Below are 17,787 nucleotides of genomic sequence, written 5' to 3' on the forward strand. Positions count from 1 at the left end.
ATAATTAGACTGAAGAAGACATTAGGGAAACCCACAAAACACACAAGACATATCCCTTCACAGTTATGATTATACAAAGAAGCACAGCCATTATGCAAACTTTTTTTTTTAAACTCAAGTACACCTTCAATAATCCTCCCACCACTGTACCTAAGGAGCCCATAAAATTGTTTCAAACAGCCTTGTTTCAGAATTAAAAAGTCATTGATTTGCTCAGGGCTTTGTCTACTGTGGACAAAGTGATCACCTGCATGTCAACTGTCCTGTTTATGCCATAAGGTCAGACAAAATAAATCCTAGGTTACATGGGAGTAATCACTTTTGGCCTGACATAATTCCAAGAGTTTGCAGATGTCTTGTCAAATAAATTGAGTTACTCGTGATGCCATTTAGACTCTTCAATGCCACTGCTGTCTTTTAGCAATTTCCGAATGAAAACTTCATAGATGTTTTCAATTGCTATGTTCTGCCTCATTTAGCAGTTGGGGAAGAAGAAGTACAATTTATGCAACTTCTTCTGTTAAAAAAAAAAATCTCCAGCAATCTCCAAGAATTAGAAGAGTGGCAACATCTTTTGGAAGGTGTTAAGTTCCCTGTGATCATCCACACCGACATCTAGACTCTCTCCTCTCTGCCCACAATTGTAACCAGGACAAGCATGCTGGGATCTCTTCCTAGGCTACTTTCACACTTGCGTTTGGTGTGGATCCTCCTGGCATATATATATATATATATATATATATATATATATATATATATAAATAAATAAAAGGGACACTTAGTTGACAAATAGGATAAAGATATATCTCCAATCAAAGCAGTAACAATTTAAGATTAGAGATCTGGTAGAGTAATGGTGGACTCAACACTGTGCACATAACCTAGGATAAGTGCACAAAGTGCTGAGTAATCCCTCAATCCAGTAGAATAGGAGAACCACACTTAATGCCACACTTGTTAATAAAAGTTACCTGTACAGATATAGGAGATGAATCGCCACACATACTTATCAGATGGGACACTCACGTGGTAGTGATGTAGGCCTGGAAGGTACCGGGATGTGGCCCAACTCACAATGGAGGAGCCCATCTACCAGGATAGTGGTACAGGTGTGCATATCGGAGAGTCAAGCTTAAAATATTGTGAAGTGGGGCAGAAGTGACGTATCATGCTATGTACAGCTTGCAATACCAATCCCGCCTTAAAGACCATTCTAAAGGTGGCGTCTTCAATACCAGAAAGCAAGTTGTGGCAAACAAAAGGGGAGAGGCGCTCATAGGGTAGTAGGTCTAATGTTTGTAGAGAGGTATTAGATGATTGTGCTAATTTTTATATATTGTGCAGGCATGGGCACAACACTAGTAAATGCATGTAGACACGGTGCTGCCAATGTCTTCAAATCCTCAGACCATAGGGTAGCCAACCCTCCGATGAAAGTAAACAGAACAGATAAAAGGATGCAGACAATAGGGAGAGCCTGCACCACTTGGACACCTTCTGGCACAAACACGACCAGAACGATGAGATAATTTGAATCGCTTTATTTATTCAATGAGGTTACCAATAAAACGATTCAAATTATCTCATCGCTCTGGTCGTGTTTGACAAAAGACAGGACAATTTATGATTGTTGGGAGGGTAGCGTTTATTCGCCTGCTCATTTGTGGAGGAGAATGCTGCTATTACATGCAGCGATCGACTCCACAGTATGGGGACTAGCAATCGCTAATGCCATCGTTCGTCCCCATACTGATTCGCATTATACAGCACATCTGCTGCCCGGCAAACAATTTTTTTTTTTTTAAGCCTCCTTAAAAATCTGGATTGCCTGATGAACGAGCGTTTGCTCATTGATCGGGCAATTCGCTGTAGTATTACAAAGCCAGATAATCGCTCCTTAGTGATGATCTGGCCGACTATCGATCAGTGTAATACAGCCTTTAATAAGCCACAGGTCATCAATCTATCCTCACATAAACTGTCACCAGCTGAAATCTCTATTATCAATAAGCGACTATTCTTCGTCCAACCTGGTTTAGTTGTTTTGATTGGGTGAAGGACCACAAACTGTTTGCTGGGAAAATGAGATGGAAGAAACTGTTCACACTGAATAAAAATAGAAAATGAAAATGGAGAATTAGGTCTAGAATTGAGTGACCTCGAATACGACGAGGATCTTTTGGAGTTGGAAAGGGATAGCACCACGCATGGGCCCCTTTACTGATTTAAAGCAAAAAAGCACATTGCTGCCACCTAAGGGTGATGACAACATTGACATTTCTCTACAATCTGTAATCAAAGAGTTGGAGGAGATCTGTGACACTCCTGGGAGTACACATCTAAATACTCTACGGAGTGGATAGAAGCCCTTATCCAACTTTAAAAGAAGAACAAAAGTTGTTGTCAAACCCTCAGATAAGGGTGGTAATTTGGTGGTACTCAATGCTCATATGTACAAGGAAATGTTTTAACCACCTAACTGTTCTGCCTGAGATCAGGGGCTATAGGAAAAGTACTTTACTAGTCAGATATGGAGGGAGGTGGGCTGCTTTAGCTGCTGTATCCTGAATGGTAGCAGCTAGAAGCATGAGGCTGGTTGCAGATAAAACCTTAAAACCTACTTTTACTTTCACTTTCAGCTGTATTCACTGCATCCCGTTTTCTAACAGTAATATCTTCCCATGTACTGGCGATAATGTTGTCATTCTGCTATTGTTTGAAAGCTTGGAATGCCAGCTTTCAAACAATACAAAGCCCATATCTCTAGCCAACCAGAGGTACCAAACCAGAGATATGAGCAGCTAAAGCAGCCCCCCCTGTCAGTCTGGAGGAGGAGGGGGAACAGTTTCCGAGCTGATAGCCTGCAGGAGGAGAAAAAAAAAAAAGAATTCAAATATATAGAAATATGGTATTATCATCATTGTACTGACCCACATAATAAAGTTATGTTATTTTTAACATACAGCGAACGCTGTAAATAAATTCCACAAAATAATGTAAAAATTTCATTTTTTTATCTTTCCACCTAAAAATGAAATAATAAATGTTATTTAATACACCATATACACCCCAAAATGGTTGCTAAAAAAAATTACAACAATTAAATAATAAACGTTATTTAATACACCATATACACCCCAAAATGGTTGCTAAAAAAAATTACAACTAATCCCGCAAAATAAAAATAAAATAAAAAAAGCCATGACTGCTAGAATACAAAGGGGGGAAATTATTGGTCCTTAAGGCTAAAATTAATTGTCACTAAGGGATTAAAAATGCAATAGAGTCACCTGAGTTGTGCGCCAACAAGATTTACTGCAGACACATATTAAAAATCTACAATAAATAAGTTACATTTTTGGGAGGGTTTTTCCAACTTTAATGTGACCGTTAGGAGGTTAAGGTACTACAGGACAGAGCTAATTATGCAATCCTGAGGACTGATCCCACAATAGAATTCCAACTGGGGGAGTATACTCAAGGCTGCTTTGGAAGGTAAGCTCATTTCTAAAAAGTTAGAGTTTTTACTGCCTGTACATCCACAGATTGCCACTTTTTATGAACTACGTAAAGTCCACAAAGGGCTAAGTCCACTCAAATGTAGGCCTATAGTATCTAGTATTGATAACTTGACACAAAATACTGGAACATATGTGGATCAGATACTGAAACCATTTGTTACATCTCTTCTACTCCTATACACTGGACACCATAGATATACAAAAATTAGACGTATTTTTCTTGAACCCCACATGTGGCATGCTAGCATAGATGTGGAGGCACTGTACTCCTCGATTCCACACGATGTGGGCATAAGAGCAGTACATCTCCTTGACCCAGATCGAATCATATAAAGGAACATAACTTGTTTGTCCTGCAGTTGCAGTACTTCTATTTATCCTCACAGATAACTTATTTTTGTTTGATGCCAAATTCTACCACCAGCTCAGGGGGACCACGATGGGGAGCCCATGTGCCTCCACATATGCTAATCTCACCCTGGGCTAGTGGGAGGACAAGGTAATCTTTGAAACCAGATCAAATCATATGGTCTTCCTTGAAACCAGATTGAATTATAACTTGTTTGTCCTGCAGTTACTCCTATTTATCTTCACATATAATTTATTTTTGTTTCATACCAAATTCTACCACCAGCTCAGGAGGACCACAATGGGGAGCCAATATGCCTCCAAGTATGATAATCTCACCCTGGGTTGGTGGGCGGACAAGGTGGTCTTCTTGGATGACAATGCCCAGTGGGCTAAGGATCTAGTACTCTGGACCAGATACATTGATGATGTTTTTATGATCTGGTTTGGGGCGAGGGAGGTCTTCTGTACATTTGTTGATCATCTTAATATCAACAATTTGGGTTTTAAATGTACATAGGAAATCAATGATCAATCTCTTTCATTTTTGGACGTATATGTATAGGGGTCCCGATAACAGTATTCAAATTACACTGTTTCGCAAAGAAACAGCGAGTAACAGCCTTCTTCAGTGAGGAAGTTTTCACCCTTAGAAGAGGGATTCCCAAAGGACAATTCCAGAGGGTAAGATGCAACTGTTCAGACCAAACGTCCTTCCAGTATGAATCAGGCAAATTAGCCATGAGGTTTCGGAATAGAGGATACCCCATGATTATAGATCAAACTGTGTTCGAACCTGCATGTATTAGACGCAGAAATAGACTGCTATCAGAGAAGAAGACAGGGGATGAATCTATAAAGACTATGAATCTATAAGTACTCCTAAACACTGACCCTGACTTGACAGACTCTCTGTCTGAAAGAGCTACTATCACATAAGGAAGGGATGGAATCTACATGATAGATTAATGAAGAGTCACTTTGTGGCCTCAATAGCGAAAGGTATTTGGCTGGCAAGACGCAATGCAGGTACGTTCCGCTGTAGGGGCTGTAAAGCCTGCAAATTTATCCAAACTGGGAAAACATTTATTCATCCCAGGACAGGTGTATCCGTTGAAAGCAGAGATTTCAGCAACTGCAGGATGAGGGGTGTGATTCTGCATATGCCAATGTGGTTTACTCTATATTGGTAAAACTATACTCGCATTTTAGAGCATGCGGGGGGATATAAAAAAAGAATGTGATAAACCAGTGGCAAGACACATTAAAGAGCATCACAACAAGTCAAAGGCCTTAAGTTTTTTTACACTAGTAGTTGAGGAGTCCCCATGAAAAGGTAAGATATGAGAATCCTAATGAAAGAAACACACTGGATATACAGAATGAAAACAGTACATATGCTGGGGTTGAATGAACAGATTAACTTTGCATGCTTTATATAACTTGCTCTTTATCAGGGTGGGGAGGAGGGTAGTAGGTACCATCACGTGTTGATGTTGTTGTTACCCCTCCTATGTTAGGTATTGTAACCTCGACCTCACCTCACTTTCTCATTACTGTACCTATAGTAGGACAAATTTTTAGCTGCCAGTATGGAAGTGGCCCTTTGGGTCACTAGCCGCTATAGCAGACCTTAGTGTGCTTAATAAAAAATAAAAATAAATTGAGTTAAGTGAACTGTCTATATATATTTATTGGGTCTGTTTATTTATTCCTCTCCAATAGCACCAAGTCCAGGCATGCCTTCTGGTCATAATAAACTGAATCTGTTGCCTTAATCAACCGGAAAATGGTTGAACATAATTTGGCAGAGAGCTTCAAGTCAAAGGAGAAGGGTCTTTGGCATCTTTAGGTAAAATTGTGATATGTGCTGTCAAGCACTGGGGGGAACGGGGGGAATGCCTCTTAGGGAGTTGTTAAATAATTTGGTAAGTACGGGAAGCAGTATTGAAGATAAATAATAAAAGGGAGTTAAACCATCCAGGCCTGGACATTTGTTTTTGGGGGATGATTTAAGAGCGTATAACATTTCTGTACCTGTGAAAGGGGTGCACAGCTTACTCATCTGTAGTTCAGTCAATTGAGAGGGTGAAATAGAAGATTAAAAGTCTTCTGTTAGCTTTTGTTTATGGCGAATAAGGTCAACCGTTTCCCCGCAGCAAATGTATAAGGAACAGTAAAAACTTGTAAAACTGGAATCTGCCAGAGTCCTCCCTAATTTGGTGAACATAAGCCTTAGCTTTCCTTTGTTTGATAAGCTTAACACCATGTGCATAATGTTTATATTGAAAAGAGAGAAGAACTCTAGCAGAATCAAGTTCAGTACGTTTTTGACCTCAGTTCTAAGGGAAGTAAGTATCAAGGCGTTTTATTTGAGTGCGCAAATCAAACACTCTTGTTTTTTTCTCTCTTAAAATAAATTCCTATCGAGATGAATTCTTTGATAAAGGCTTTATGAGCTTCCCATAGATTTTGTATACTAGTCTGGCCATTACCATGAAGGGAGAAAGACAATTTATTCTCCACACGTTTTACATTAGATGGCGATCGGAGAATGAGTTCATTCAGTCTCCAGCAGTGATCAATGCGAGGTAAATCTGTTCAGTGAAATTTAAGGCTAATGGTTGAGTTATTGGAGAAGACGTGCCTGCTAGTGTCTAGATCAGAACAATATTGGAAATAGAAACTTGGAATGAAAAAATAATCCAATCTCTGAAAAGACTGATTTGGTGCAGAAAAATGCATACAAATCTCTAGTGGAGGGGAAGGAGGAGTCTAGTTGAGGGTCTAAGGTAATATTAAAGTCACCTCCTAATATAGAGATTCCTTCAGGAAAGTTAGCAAACAGGTCCAGAGTGGAGACCAACCAAGCTATCTGGGCAGTAGTGGAGGTGTAATTATTACCAATTGTAAGTCTTTGATTACGAATAAGGCACTCAAGAAAAACATAACGACCAGCCACATCTCTTTTGGAATCAAGCAAAGAAAATGGAGCATGTTTAGAAATCACACCTTGGTTGGTTGGAGAGCTGTGTGGAACCAAGTGGAAAAATGGGAGAGATGGAGGGAGGGAATTTTTCTAGCTTTAAAGTGGGTTTCCTGCAAGAGGCATATATTACAATTCTCCTTTTTAAATGGGTTGTCTCACTTCATAAAATGGCATTTATAATGTAGAGAAACTTACATTACTGTCCATATTGCTTCCATTGCGGGCTAGATTCACTTTTCCATTACACTATACACTGCTCGTTTCCATGGTACAACCCTATAATCTAGCAGGGGTGGCCAGGCTTGCATAATGTAGGAAAAAGATCAGGCCTCTCTGGTGGCTGGGACCGCGAGAGTACTCATAGTCCGGCACTTTTTTCTATAGTGTGCAAGCATGACCACCGCTGCTGGACTGCAGGGTGGTCGTAACCATAGAAACAAACAATGTATAATGTGATGGAAAAATGAATATAGCCAGCAAAGGAGGCAATATCAACAATCACAATACATTAGTAAGTGACTTGTATCAACTTATTAACTCTACATGATAAATGCCCTTTGATGAAGTGAGACTCCTTTAGGAAAGGTGAGAATTTGATCCCTTTTCACTGGCAAATTTAGACCTCTAACATTGTAAGAGAGTAATTTAATATCAGCCATGGAGATACTCAAGAAAAGGGTAGAAAAATAGGACCCCTATAGGTAAACCTAAGCGGAGATAATAGAAGTCTGTGTGAGCTCCAGGGTGATATAGTAAATTTGAGAACGTCCCAAGGATGGGGAGAGAAGTGTAACAGAAATAATAATGTAAAGAATAAAAACCAGAAAACAAATATTTAGTGGTATTTGTAGTGGTCATGGTGTGGCGTTGCCTGGGTTGGGGGCCCACTCAGAAGACAGATGTGTTTTTGGCTTTCCTGTGCAGAACCAAGACATGAACTCACTGCATCATAAATCAATATGATGCAGTGAGTTCAGGTTAGAGAAGCCACAATCATTTTGGGAGATGCGGCCGAAATATGGGTCATATTTCCAAGGCAGCAAATGGTCGTGTGCATACGCCCTAACTCCCTTTTTAAAGCATAGCACCAAGTTTGAACCTGTGGACCATAAACACCATCATCTCATATCCTTTCTGAATTAAGACTTCAGTCCTTGCAACGCCTCTCAGCAGTTAGTTCTTAGTACATGTGGAGCAAATAGGGTTTATCCATTTCACCTGCCAAGCCTAGGATAACATTATTCAGAACCCTAAAGGGGCTGTACAGGATTAGAAAAAAAATGACAGCTTTCTTTCAAAAACAGCAACATACCTGTCAAACTATTGAGTGGGGAATTGTAGCTAGATCCCATTTACTCCAGTGAAGCTGCAAAAACCAGACACAGCCTATGGACAGGTGTGGTGATACAGTCCTAATCAAAAGTTTAAGACCACTTGAAAAATGGAAAAAAATCATATTTAGCATGGCTGGATCTTAACAAGGTTCCAAGTAGAGCTTCAACATGCAACAAGAAGAAATGGGAGTGAGACAAAACATTTTTGGAGCATTCAATTTAATGAAAACGAATAAACTGAAACAGGCTGTTTTTCAGCTGATCAAAAGTTTAGGACCACACCTCCAAAAAAAAACTAAACCCCCCCAAAACAGAAATCCAACTTCCAAACATGAACTCAGTAATGAGTAGATCCGCCGTTATTGTTTATCACTTCAAAAATTTGTTTCAGCATGCTTGATGCAAGCGTTTCCATGAGGTGAGTGGGAACATTTCTCCAAGTGGTGAAGACGGCCGCACGAAGGCCATCTACTGTGTGGAACTGTTGTCCATTTTTGTAAACTTCCCTTGCCATCCATCCCCAAAGGTTCTCAATTGGATTTAGATCAGGGGAACACGCAGGATGGGCCAAAAGAGTGATGTTATTCTCCTGGAAGAAGTCCCTTGTCCTGCGGGCATTGTGTACTGTAGTGTTGTCCTGTTGAAAAACCCAGACGAGGGCCCTCAGTCATGAGGAATGCTCTCTGCAACATCTGGACATAGCCAGCGGCCGTTTGACGCCCCTGCACTTCCTGAAGCTCCATTGTTCCACTGAAGGAAAAAGCACCCCAGACCATTATGGCGCCCCCTCCACTGTGGCGCGTAGAAAACATCTCAGGTGGGATCTGCTTGTCATGCCAGTAACGTTGGAAACCATCAGGACCATCAAGGTTAAATTTTTTCTCATCAGAGAATAAAACATTCTTTCACCTTTGAATGTCCCATGTTTGGTGCTCTCTTGCAAAGTCCAAACGAGCAGTTCTGTGGCGTTCAAGGAGACGAGGTCCTTGAAGACATTTTTTGTTTTCGAAGCCCTTCAGTCTCAGATGCCATCTGAAGGTAATGGGGCTGCAGTCAGCACGAGTAAGGGCCTTAATTTGGGTCGAGGATCGTCCAGTGTCTTGACGGACAGCCAATTGGATCCTCCGGCTCAGTGATGATGACATTTTTTGGGGTCTTCCACTTGACTTTTTTGTTCCATAACCATCAGGATCATGACTGTCTTACTGCGTCCCACCTCAGCAGCGATGGCGCGCTGTGAGAGACCCTGCTTATGCAGTTCAACAACCCGACCACGTTCAAAAAGGTAGAGTTTTTTTGCCTTTGCCATCACAACGTGTGACTACCTGACAGAAAATGACAATGAATCCACATCTTTGCACAGATTTGCCCTTTTAAAGGCATGTGGTCCTAAAATTTTGATCAGCTGAAAAACAGCCTGTTTCAGTTTATTTGTTGTGTTCATTAAGTGTCACCATCGTCCACATTTTTGACAAGCCTTGGAACAGAACAATTTAAAATAGCTAAGCCACATACCCGGACAGCTGTTTCAGTGTGTTTCCTCTCATCAGAACAGAGTAGGATTCTGGCTGGCTGAGTGAAATACATTGGACGCAGCTTAGGGGAGGCACTGGCTCTCCCTGCAGAGACCAGCAGTATGCATTTGGTGGCAATGCTGCATGGGAAAATAATTTGCTAAGAGATTTAGTCTCATTAGCGCCACCTTCTGGAAGTGGCTTCCTATGAAGAGAGCAGTTATATTTTTCTAATCCTGTCAACCTCTTTGAAACCTTTAAAATCCTGATCCTACTTGCACTTCATATATAGAATGTTTTTCATAGCCATATTACCTCTATAGTTTGTTTGGAATACCAAAAGTGACTTTATCATAAACAACTATGATGTATGTCACTACCTAACTGGTGCTTTATTTTCTGCTACCAGGCAGCCTTCATGTTTTACTCAACACTCAGTATAAACACTTAGTGCCCATGTCTCTACACCACATATCCCTTTCAGACCTGCAAAACTGTTTTATTGCTCACACTAACCATTAGAATTTGTATTATATTTGCTAATGTATGACTATTGGAAAAAGATCAGGCTCCTGACTTCTTCTAGTCACGATAAAAAAAAATCCTAGAAGCTATTGGGTGATTATGGATAAAAAGTGTGGACTCACTGTGCCAATCAACCAGTTGACTTTAGGCTGGTTCTGAGGGCGTTATCCTGGCTGTCCCCTAGTTTTCACTTCATATCCCCTATACAGGGATCTAGCCTTTACTGCAGAGCTGCAGGGAGAGGTTCAATGAATAGATACTAATACACTAAAAGAGACCTAGCATCTAGGCTACACAGCATGGGACACAGGAGTTTGGCTGCCAGTCCCAAGTAGAAGCTAGGTAAGTGGTGTGGCAACCATAGCCACTCAGGATAGCAGGATGGTGGTGGGTATTGAGCATCCTCGTGACATTACACCTCCCCCTCTTACACCTTCTCTTCTTTGAACAGAAATCTAGCAAACATTTTTTTAGACTGGCTGGGGCATCAATATTCTCCAAAGACTCCCAAGATCTTTCCTCGCTGATGGTCTCAGAAGCAGGACATCTGGAAAGCCGGCTGCAAAAAACTGGCTTAGCAACACTCTTCTTAGGAGCAGAGGACTGTAGTAGGGAAGACTTAGTCTCACATCACATCATTAAATGGCCCCGATGTCAATGAGGGATATCTGGCTTTAACTGTGTTGAAGACCCATAACTGGGTCTCCACGGTTATTTTGTATATTAGTGTTTCCTAGGGAGCTTTGCACTATTGAGCTATTGTTTTGTTTGAGTAGTCTCCAAGGCATTGCTCCCAGTTAGCCAGAATCCTACTCCACACTGATGAGGGGCACCACCCCGAAACAGCTGTCTGTGGATGGATAACTGGCTTATGTCTTCCCCTGTCACATCCTTAAGGCTTGTAAAAGAGCTGGATCTTGACATAGGGGCCACTTAATATGGTGGATCTGGTGATCTCTGTAATGGGGACACCCTTTTGCTTGGTTTTCCTTCCTTTGAGGGATATCTGGCTTTCACTGTGTTGAAGACCCATAACTGGGGCTCCATAGTTATTTTGCCTATTACGGTTTCCTAGGGAGCTTTGGATTGCTGTGTTGGGAATCTTAAATGAGGCTCCACTGTGTTTTTTGTAGCTGGTCTCCCTAAGGTGAGCTATTGTTTTGTTTGAGTAGTCTTCAAGGCATTGCCACTGGTTAGCCAGAATCCTACTCCACACTGATGAGGGGCCACTTAATATGCTGGATTTGGTGATCTCTGTAATGGGGACACCCTTTTGCTTGGTTTTCCTTCCTTTGAGGGATATCTGGCTTTCACTGTGTTGGAGATGCATAACTGGGGCTCCACGGTTATTTTGCATAGACAGAACCAAGCCAGTCCCAGCAGAAGTGAACAGGAAGACACAGGCAGAACAGATGGGGAAATTTTCTCTGAGTTCACCACCCAGGGCTTCACCAGACACTGGACAACTATACAGTACTGGTTTACCAAATCCTGATGCAGGAAGTTCCCTGATGAGCCGGAGTTTAGGAAGGCCTAAATGGTAAACTGCAAACCAGCGCAAGACAAAGATACAGGTAAAGTCAACTTTTGAAATAGTTGGTATTCACCTAGGGCCATCTCTCCTATGGTTCCTAGGTTTGGGAGCCTTTTGAGGACATAGTGTTCCTTAGCACCAAAATACAGTCATGCCATTGGGAGCGCCTACACAGACTCTCCTATTCAGAAAATTTGAGTCTATTCACGTGCATGTGTTCTGTTGCAGGCAAATGAAAAGGAATCAGAGGTCTCTGGAAAGAATGCATCAACTGAGGAGGTCTTGGCACGTTCCTGGAACCAAAGGTCAATACGAGTAGCAAGAGAAATCAAACCCTCCATAGTTGCCAGGACTTCATGACTCACCAGTTTATCCTTAATATGAGATGACAGGCCCTCCCAGAATGCTGCCTCTAAAGCCTAATTGTTTCAGGTCACCTCAGCGGATAGGGTGCGGAATTGTATGGCAAGACTCTGTGGAAGATGGCTAGGAACTCATTCAGATTACTGGTCACAGGATCACCTTTCTCCCATAACGGATTAGCCCAAGTGAGGACCTCGCCAGAAAGAAGCAAAACCACAAAGGTCACCTTGGCTCGGTTAGAAGAAAACAATAGCGGCAACTTAAAATGAATAGTGCATTCACAGTCACACTGTTGAGCCAGCTCCTGGCATACTTCGGGTAAAGCCATCTGAGGTGGGTCAGCAGGATCCATGGCCTTAGCAAAATGTTACAGGCAGTGAGTGTGGATCCAATTTAACAATCAACCAGTTTGACTTTCGGCAAGTCCTGAGGGTGTTATCCTGGCAGCCCCCTGGTTTTCAACCTCTAACCCCTAGACAGGGATCTGACCCTCGCTGCAGGGAAGCCAGTAGGCCACTACCTCTTGGAATAGTCCCGGTGTGGTTGGCTACTGACCCACATGCACTGAGGGATCAGGTAATACACGTAGTTAGGAAACAGGCAGAGATCAGACCAGGCAGTGTACATACGAATCCGTGAAATGGTCCAAAGCTCAGAGCAGGTGGTTCAGGATCAGTACGTTGAACAGGGCCAGGTGGCAGAGCCAGGATCCAGTAAACAGGCTGTACACAGACAAACGGATAAGATCTTTTGCAGGGCCTAGCGAGTAAGTGAAACTAAAAGGAATCTAAAAGGATAGTAGTCTGGCAGCCGGCCCCAGGCAAAAAGTAGAGTGATGCAGTGCCCATGCGCTTCCTAGATAGCAAAATGGTGGCAGGCACAGAGCATCACCATGACAAATAACATGGTACCAACAACATTATTTTTACATTTACCTGTTAACATAAAAAAAAAAAATATGAATATAAAGCCTGATGTGTCGTGAAAAAAATATGCAAAAAGGATTTTAACAACCAAAAAAGGAAAATATTAAATCATTTAAACCTACATATACTGCACTAAAAAATAAAAATTGCGTCTTGGTCCCATTAACAGGGAAAAATAGGCAGGTGTTAAACCGGTTAACAATTCACCCGTACATAAAAGTACAGCCACAACATAATAGGTCCACAGCAGTGTATCTAGTCAAAGGCCTCATGTACACGACCGTTCTTTTGGTCCTCATCCGAGCCGCAGTTTTTGCGGCTCGGATGCGGACCTATTCACTTCAATAGGGGCGCAAAAGATGCGGACAGCACTCCGTGTGCTGTCTGCATCCGTCCGTTCCGTAGCCCCGCAAAAAAAAATATAACATGTACTATTCTTGTCCGTTTTGCGGACAAGAATAGGCATTTCTACAATGGGCTGCCCGTTCCGCAAATTGCGGAAGGCACACGGGCGGCTTCCGTTTTTTGCGGATCCGCGGTTTGCGGACCGCAAAAAACAGAACAGTCGTGTGCATGAGGCCAAAGAGTTTGAATTCCAGTGCAGAACTGCAGCAGCATTGCCGTAGATGTCACCCTTTGCATTGCAAATCAGAAATGTGTAAAATGAGTCCATGTAAAATGGCCTTTAGATTCTACTAACATAAATGTAGAATAAAAGAATACCATGAAATCTCAACAAGGGGACAAGGGACTATTTTTAAAAGCATTTAAGCAACATGACTTACCAATGCTGTTATCTGTAGGAATTTCTTTCTCCTTACATAGCTGGGTCACAGCAGCATATGTCTCATCTTCTTTTAATATGTCTTCAGTTTTTATATCGCTCACGTTTGTAACCTAATTCATCATGTGAAGAACAAATAATGTACAAATAAAGGGGTTATCGCACAAAAGGTATTAGTATTCAATAAATTGGGCATTTCAAATATTAAAATATACCGTACATGCATTAAAAATATGTTATTGTACATTTTCTTTCTGGTAGCGCCCCTTGCTGTTTTTCCTGCATTCATTGGTGGACCGACATACTCAGTAGCTTCCCTGGTTTCTTCTCTCCTGAAGAGAAGCAGGTGAAGCAGCCCAGACACCTTTCATTCAGTCATTCATCCCTACTCCTAAATTCATAGAAATATGTAACTTTGTCTCTCTAGACAGTGGAGAAGGAAATTGAGGAAATTTGCATACTAAAGTGCTATTTATTAGTGGAATGACAGGCTTAGTCATCTCAGACTATTATGATAAAATAATTGATGGCAGCAGGTTAAGATTACATCAGGTGGTTCGATAATGAACTACTAATTTCAGCTCATCGGCTCTTCAAATAATTAAACAATATAACAATTTCCAACTACCTCATCCTGTAGGATATTCAGATTTTCCTGTGGATAATCCTTGGAATATGGAGGACTGGGACATCTTTCTAATGTTTCTTTTTTACTGGTTTCAGCTGTAGGAGACACACACAAAGTGACTGATCACAATGGTACACATTTATTTTCCAGTTATCACCAATTGTGTTTTCCACCCAAAAATAAAACAATAGAGAAAAGGTGAATCCCTTCGCACAAACTGCACTTTTTGTGCTAATTTTTGATGCAGGTTTTTGAGACAATGCCAGAAGTGGTTGGAAGGGAATGAGAAATACACTCACTGACAACAAAATAAGGCACCAAGAAGGAATGACAGTTTCTATGTGTAAAGTGCTGTAAAATCTGCCGCCTGTCTGGTTTCTGTGCTCATATACTAAACTGGTTGTGCCACCCTTACATACTTACTAACGTTTCAGTTGATAAAATCAGGGTATCTAAGCCCCACCTAGGAACGGGATTCCACCCATGAACACACACTTATGGGGTTTGTGTTAGCCCTGACCATTTTCGGACCAGGGTAGTGCAAATTTGCCAGGACTGTCTCTGAAAATCAGGGACAGTCCAGCCAAATTCAGGACAGTTGGCAACTATGCCCTTACATTCTAGTACCCTGTTGGGCCGCCTCTAGCCTGGATACAAGATGAAATACATTTGGTTCCATAGGTTACCCTGCTGCACAATTGCACACAGATATTGCAGCTGGGCCTGTAGATTCTGCACACTGATAGGTTGCCAAAATTGGCATCTCAGCTGGTCCCATAAATGCTCAATTGATGATAAATCTGGTGACCAGGCAAGCAGAGGCATTTCTGGGAAACCCTTGCTGTGTGTGGGTGGACAATATTTTGCTGAAAAATTCCAGTTTGAAGCCCTGCCATGAGAGGCAAGACATGTGGCCACAGGATGTCCTGCACATGTGGCTAATAAGAGACAGCCCTTGTATGCACTCTGCTGCATTCACTTAGCTCCATTACCATCAGCTGTATGTAAAATTGTAATTCATGACAGCAAGAGTAGTGAGCAGAGCGGATACAGCTAGCTAAGCGATTTAAAGTCATCCGTCCAGCTCTGTTATTAGCATGGGTTTTGTGTGTGCTAATAGGGCAGCAGCCATTTTATTTTCCCTGATACTTGCCGCCTAGAGAAAATGAGCCATTATTAATTCAGGGAGAACTCCTTTAAAGGGCTTCTGTCACCCCCAAAACACATTTTTCTTTTTTGGGCTTGTTAAAATCCTCATTGAACGACTATTTCCTATATAGGGCTCTTACCTTGGTCTGTGGCTTCGTTTCATTAAAAATCGATCTTTCAAAATATACAAATGACTTCACTACCAGCAAATAGGGCGTCTACTTGCTGGTAGCTGCCACATCCTCCTTTTAAAAAACCGCCCCCTCCTCCTGTTGATTGACAGGGCCAGCGAGCGCTCTCCTCCTCCGGCAGGCCCTGTCAGCATTTCAAATCCCGCGCCTGTCTTCATTCGGTGCAGGTGCTCTGAGAGAAGGATGCTCGCCTCCTCAGCACTCCCTCAGTGCGCCTGCGCTGATGACATCACCGAAAGAGAAGACGTCATCGTAAATGCCAAATTTACCCAAAATTTGTAAAAAATTTCAATTTCTCTACTTCTATAATACATAGTAATACCTCCAAAAAATTGTATTACTTTACATTCCCCATGTCTACTTCATGTTTGGATCATTTTGGGAATGATATTTTATTTTTTGGGGATGTTACAAGGCTTAGAAGTTTAAGTTTTTCAGAAATTTTCAAAAACCCAATTTTTAGGGACCAGTTCAGGTCTGAAGTCACTTTGCGAGGCTTACATAATAGAAACCACCCAAAAATGACCCCATTCTATAAACTACACGCCTCAAGGTATTCAAAACTGATTTTACTAACTTGTTAGCCCTTTAGGGGTTCCACAAGAGTTAATGGCAAATGGTGTTCAAATTTCAGAATTTAGATATTAATTTTCCATTTTAATCCATTTTTTCCAGTAACAAAGCAAGGGTTAATAGCCAAACAAAATGCTATATTTATTACCCCGATTCTGTAGTTCGCAGAAACACCCCATATGTGGCCGTAAACTACTGTACGGGCACACAGTAGGGCGTAGAGGGAAAGGTGTATGGTTTTTAGAAGTCAGATTTTGCTGGAGTGTTTTTTTTGACACCATGTCCCATTTGAAGCCCCCCTGATGCACCCCTAGAGTAGAAACTCCATAAAAGTGACCCCATCTAAGAATTTGTTAACCCTTTAGGTGTTGCACAAGATTTAATGGAAAATAGAGATACAATTTCAAAATTTCACTTTTTTGGCAGATTTTCCATTTTAATATTTTTTTTTTCCAGTTACAAAGCAAGGGTTAACAGCCAAACAAAACTCATTATTTATGGCCCTGATTCTGTAGTTTACAGAAACACCCCATATGTGGTCGTAAACTGCTGTACGGGCACACGGCAGGGCGCAGAAGGAAAGGAATGCCATATGGTTTTTGGAAGGCAGATTTTGCTGGACTGGTTTTTTTGACACCATGTCCCATTTGAAGCCCCCCTGATGCACCCCTAGAGTAGAAACTCCAAAAAAGTGACCCCATTTTAGAAACTACGGGATAGGGTGGCAGTTTTGTTGGTACTAGTTTAGGGTACATATGATTTTTGGTTGCTCTATATCACACTTTTTGTGAGGCAAGGTAACAAGAAATAGCTTTTTTGGCACCGTTTATTTTTGTTATTTACAACATTTATCTGACAGGTTAGATCATGTGGTATTTTTATAGAGCAGGTTGTCACAGACGCGGCGATACCTAAAATGTATACAATTTTTTTATTTATGTACGTTTTACACAATGATTTCATTTTTGAAACAAAAAAAAAAAATCATATTTTAGTGTTTCCATAGTCTCAGCCATAGTTTTTTCAGTTTATGGGTGATTATCTTAGGTAGGGTATGATTTTTTGTGGGATGAGATGACGGTTTGATTGGCACTATTTTGGGGTGCATGCGACTTTTTTGATCACTTTTACTACCTTTTTTGGGAAGTAAGGTGGGCAAAATTTCAATTTTCTCATAGTTTTTATTTTTTTATTTTTATGGAGTTCACCGTGCGGGGAAAGTAACATGACCGTTTTATAGATCATGTCGTTACGGACGCGGCGATACCTAATATGTGTAGTGTATTTTATTTTTTTAATTTTTATTCAGTGATAAATGTGGTTTTTTTTATCTTTACTTTTTTCACTTTTTAAAAAAAATTTTTTTGACCCAGACCCACTTGGTTTTTGAAGATCCAGTGGGTCTGAT

The 17,787-nt window shown here is 41.2% G+C and overlaps 1 protein-coding gene across 1 annotated transcript in view; it reads right to left on the minus strand.

The window, feature by feature from the left end:
• Window positions 1–17,787, minus strand: part of LOC121005610 (oocyte zinc finger protein XlCOF7.1-like) — a 110,121-nt gene that overhangs the window by 65,538 nt on the left and 26,796 nt on the right. Inside the window, exons 5-6 of the mRNA XM_040438386.1 lie at window positions 14,467–14,561; window positions 13,840–13,951 (exon numbers count right to left, since the gene is read on the minus strand). Coding sequence (XP_040294320.1) covers window positions 13,840–13,951; window positions 14,467–14,561 — 207 coding nt within the window. The remainder of the gene's footprint in view (window positions 1–13,839; window positions 13,952–14,466; window positions 14,562–17,787) is intronic.

Source organism: Bufo bufo, chromosome 6 (genome assembly GCF_905171765.1).
Source record: "Bufo bufo chromosome 6, aBufBuf1.1, whole genome shotgun sequence".
NCBI lineage: Eukaryota > Metazoa > Chordata > Amphibia > Anura > Bufonidae > Bufo > Bufo bufo.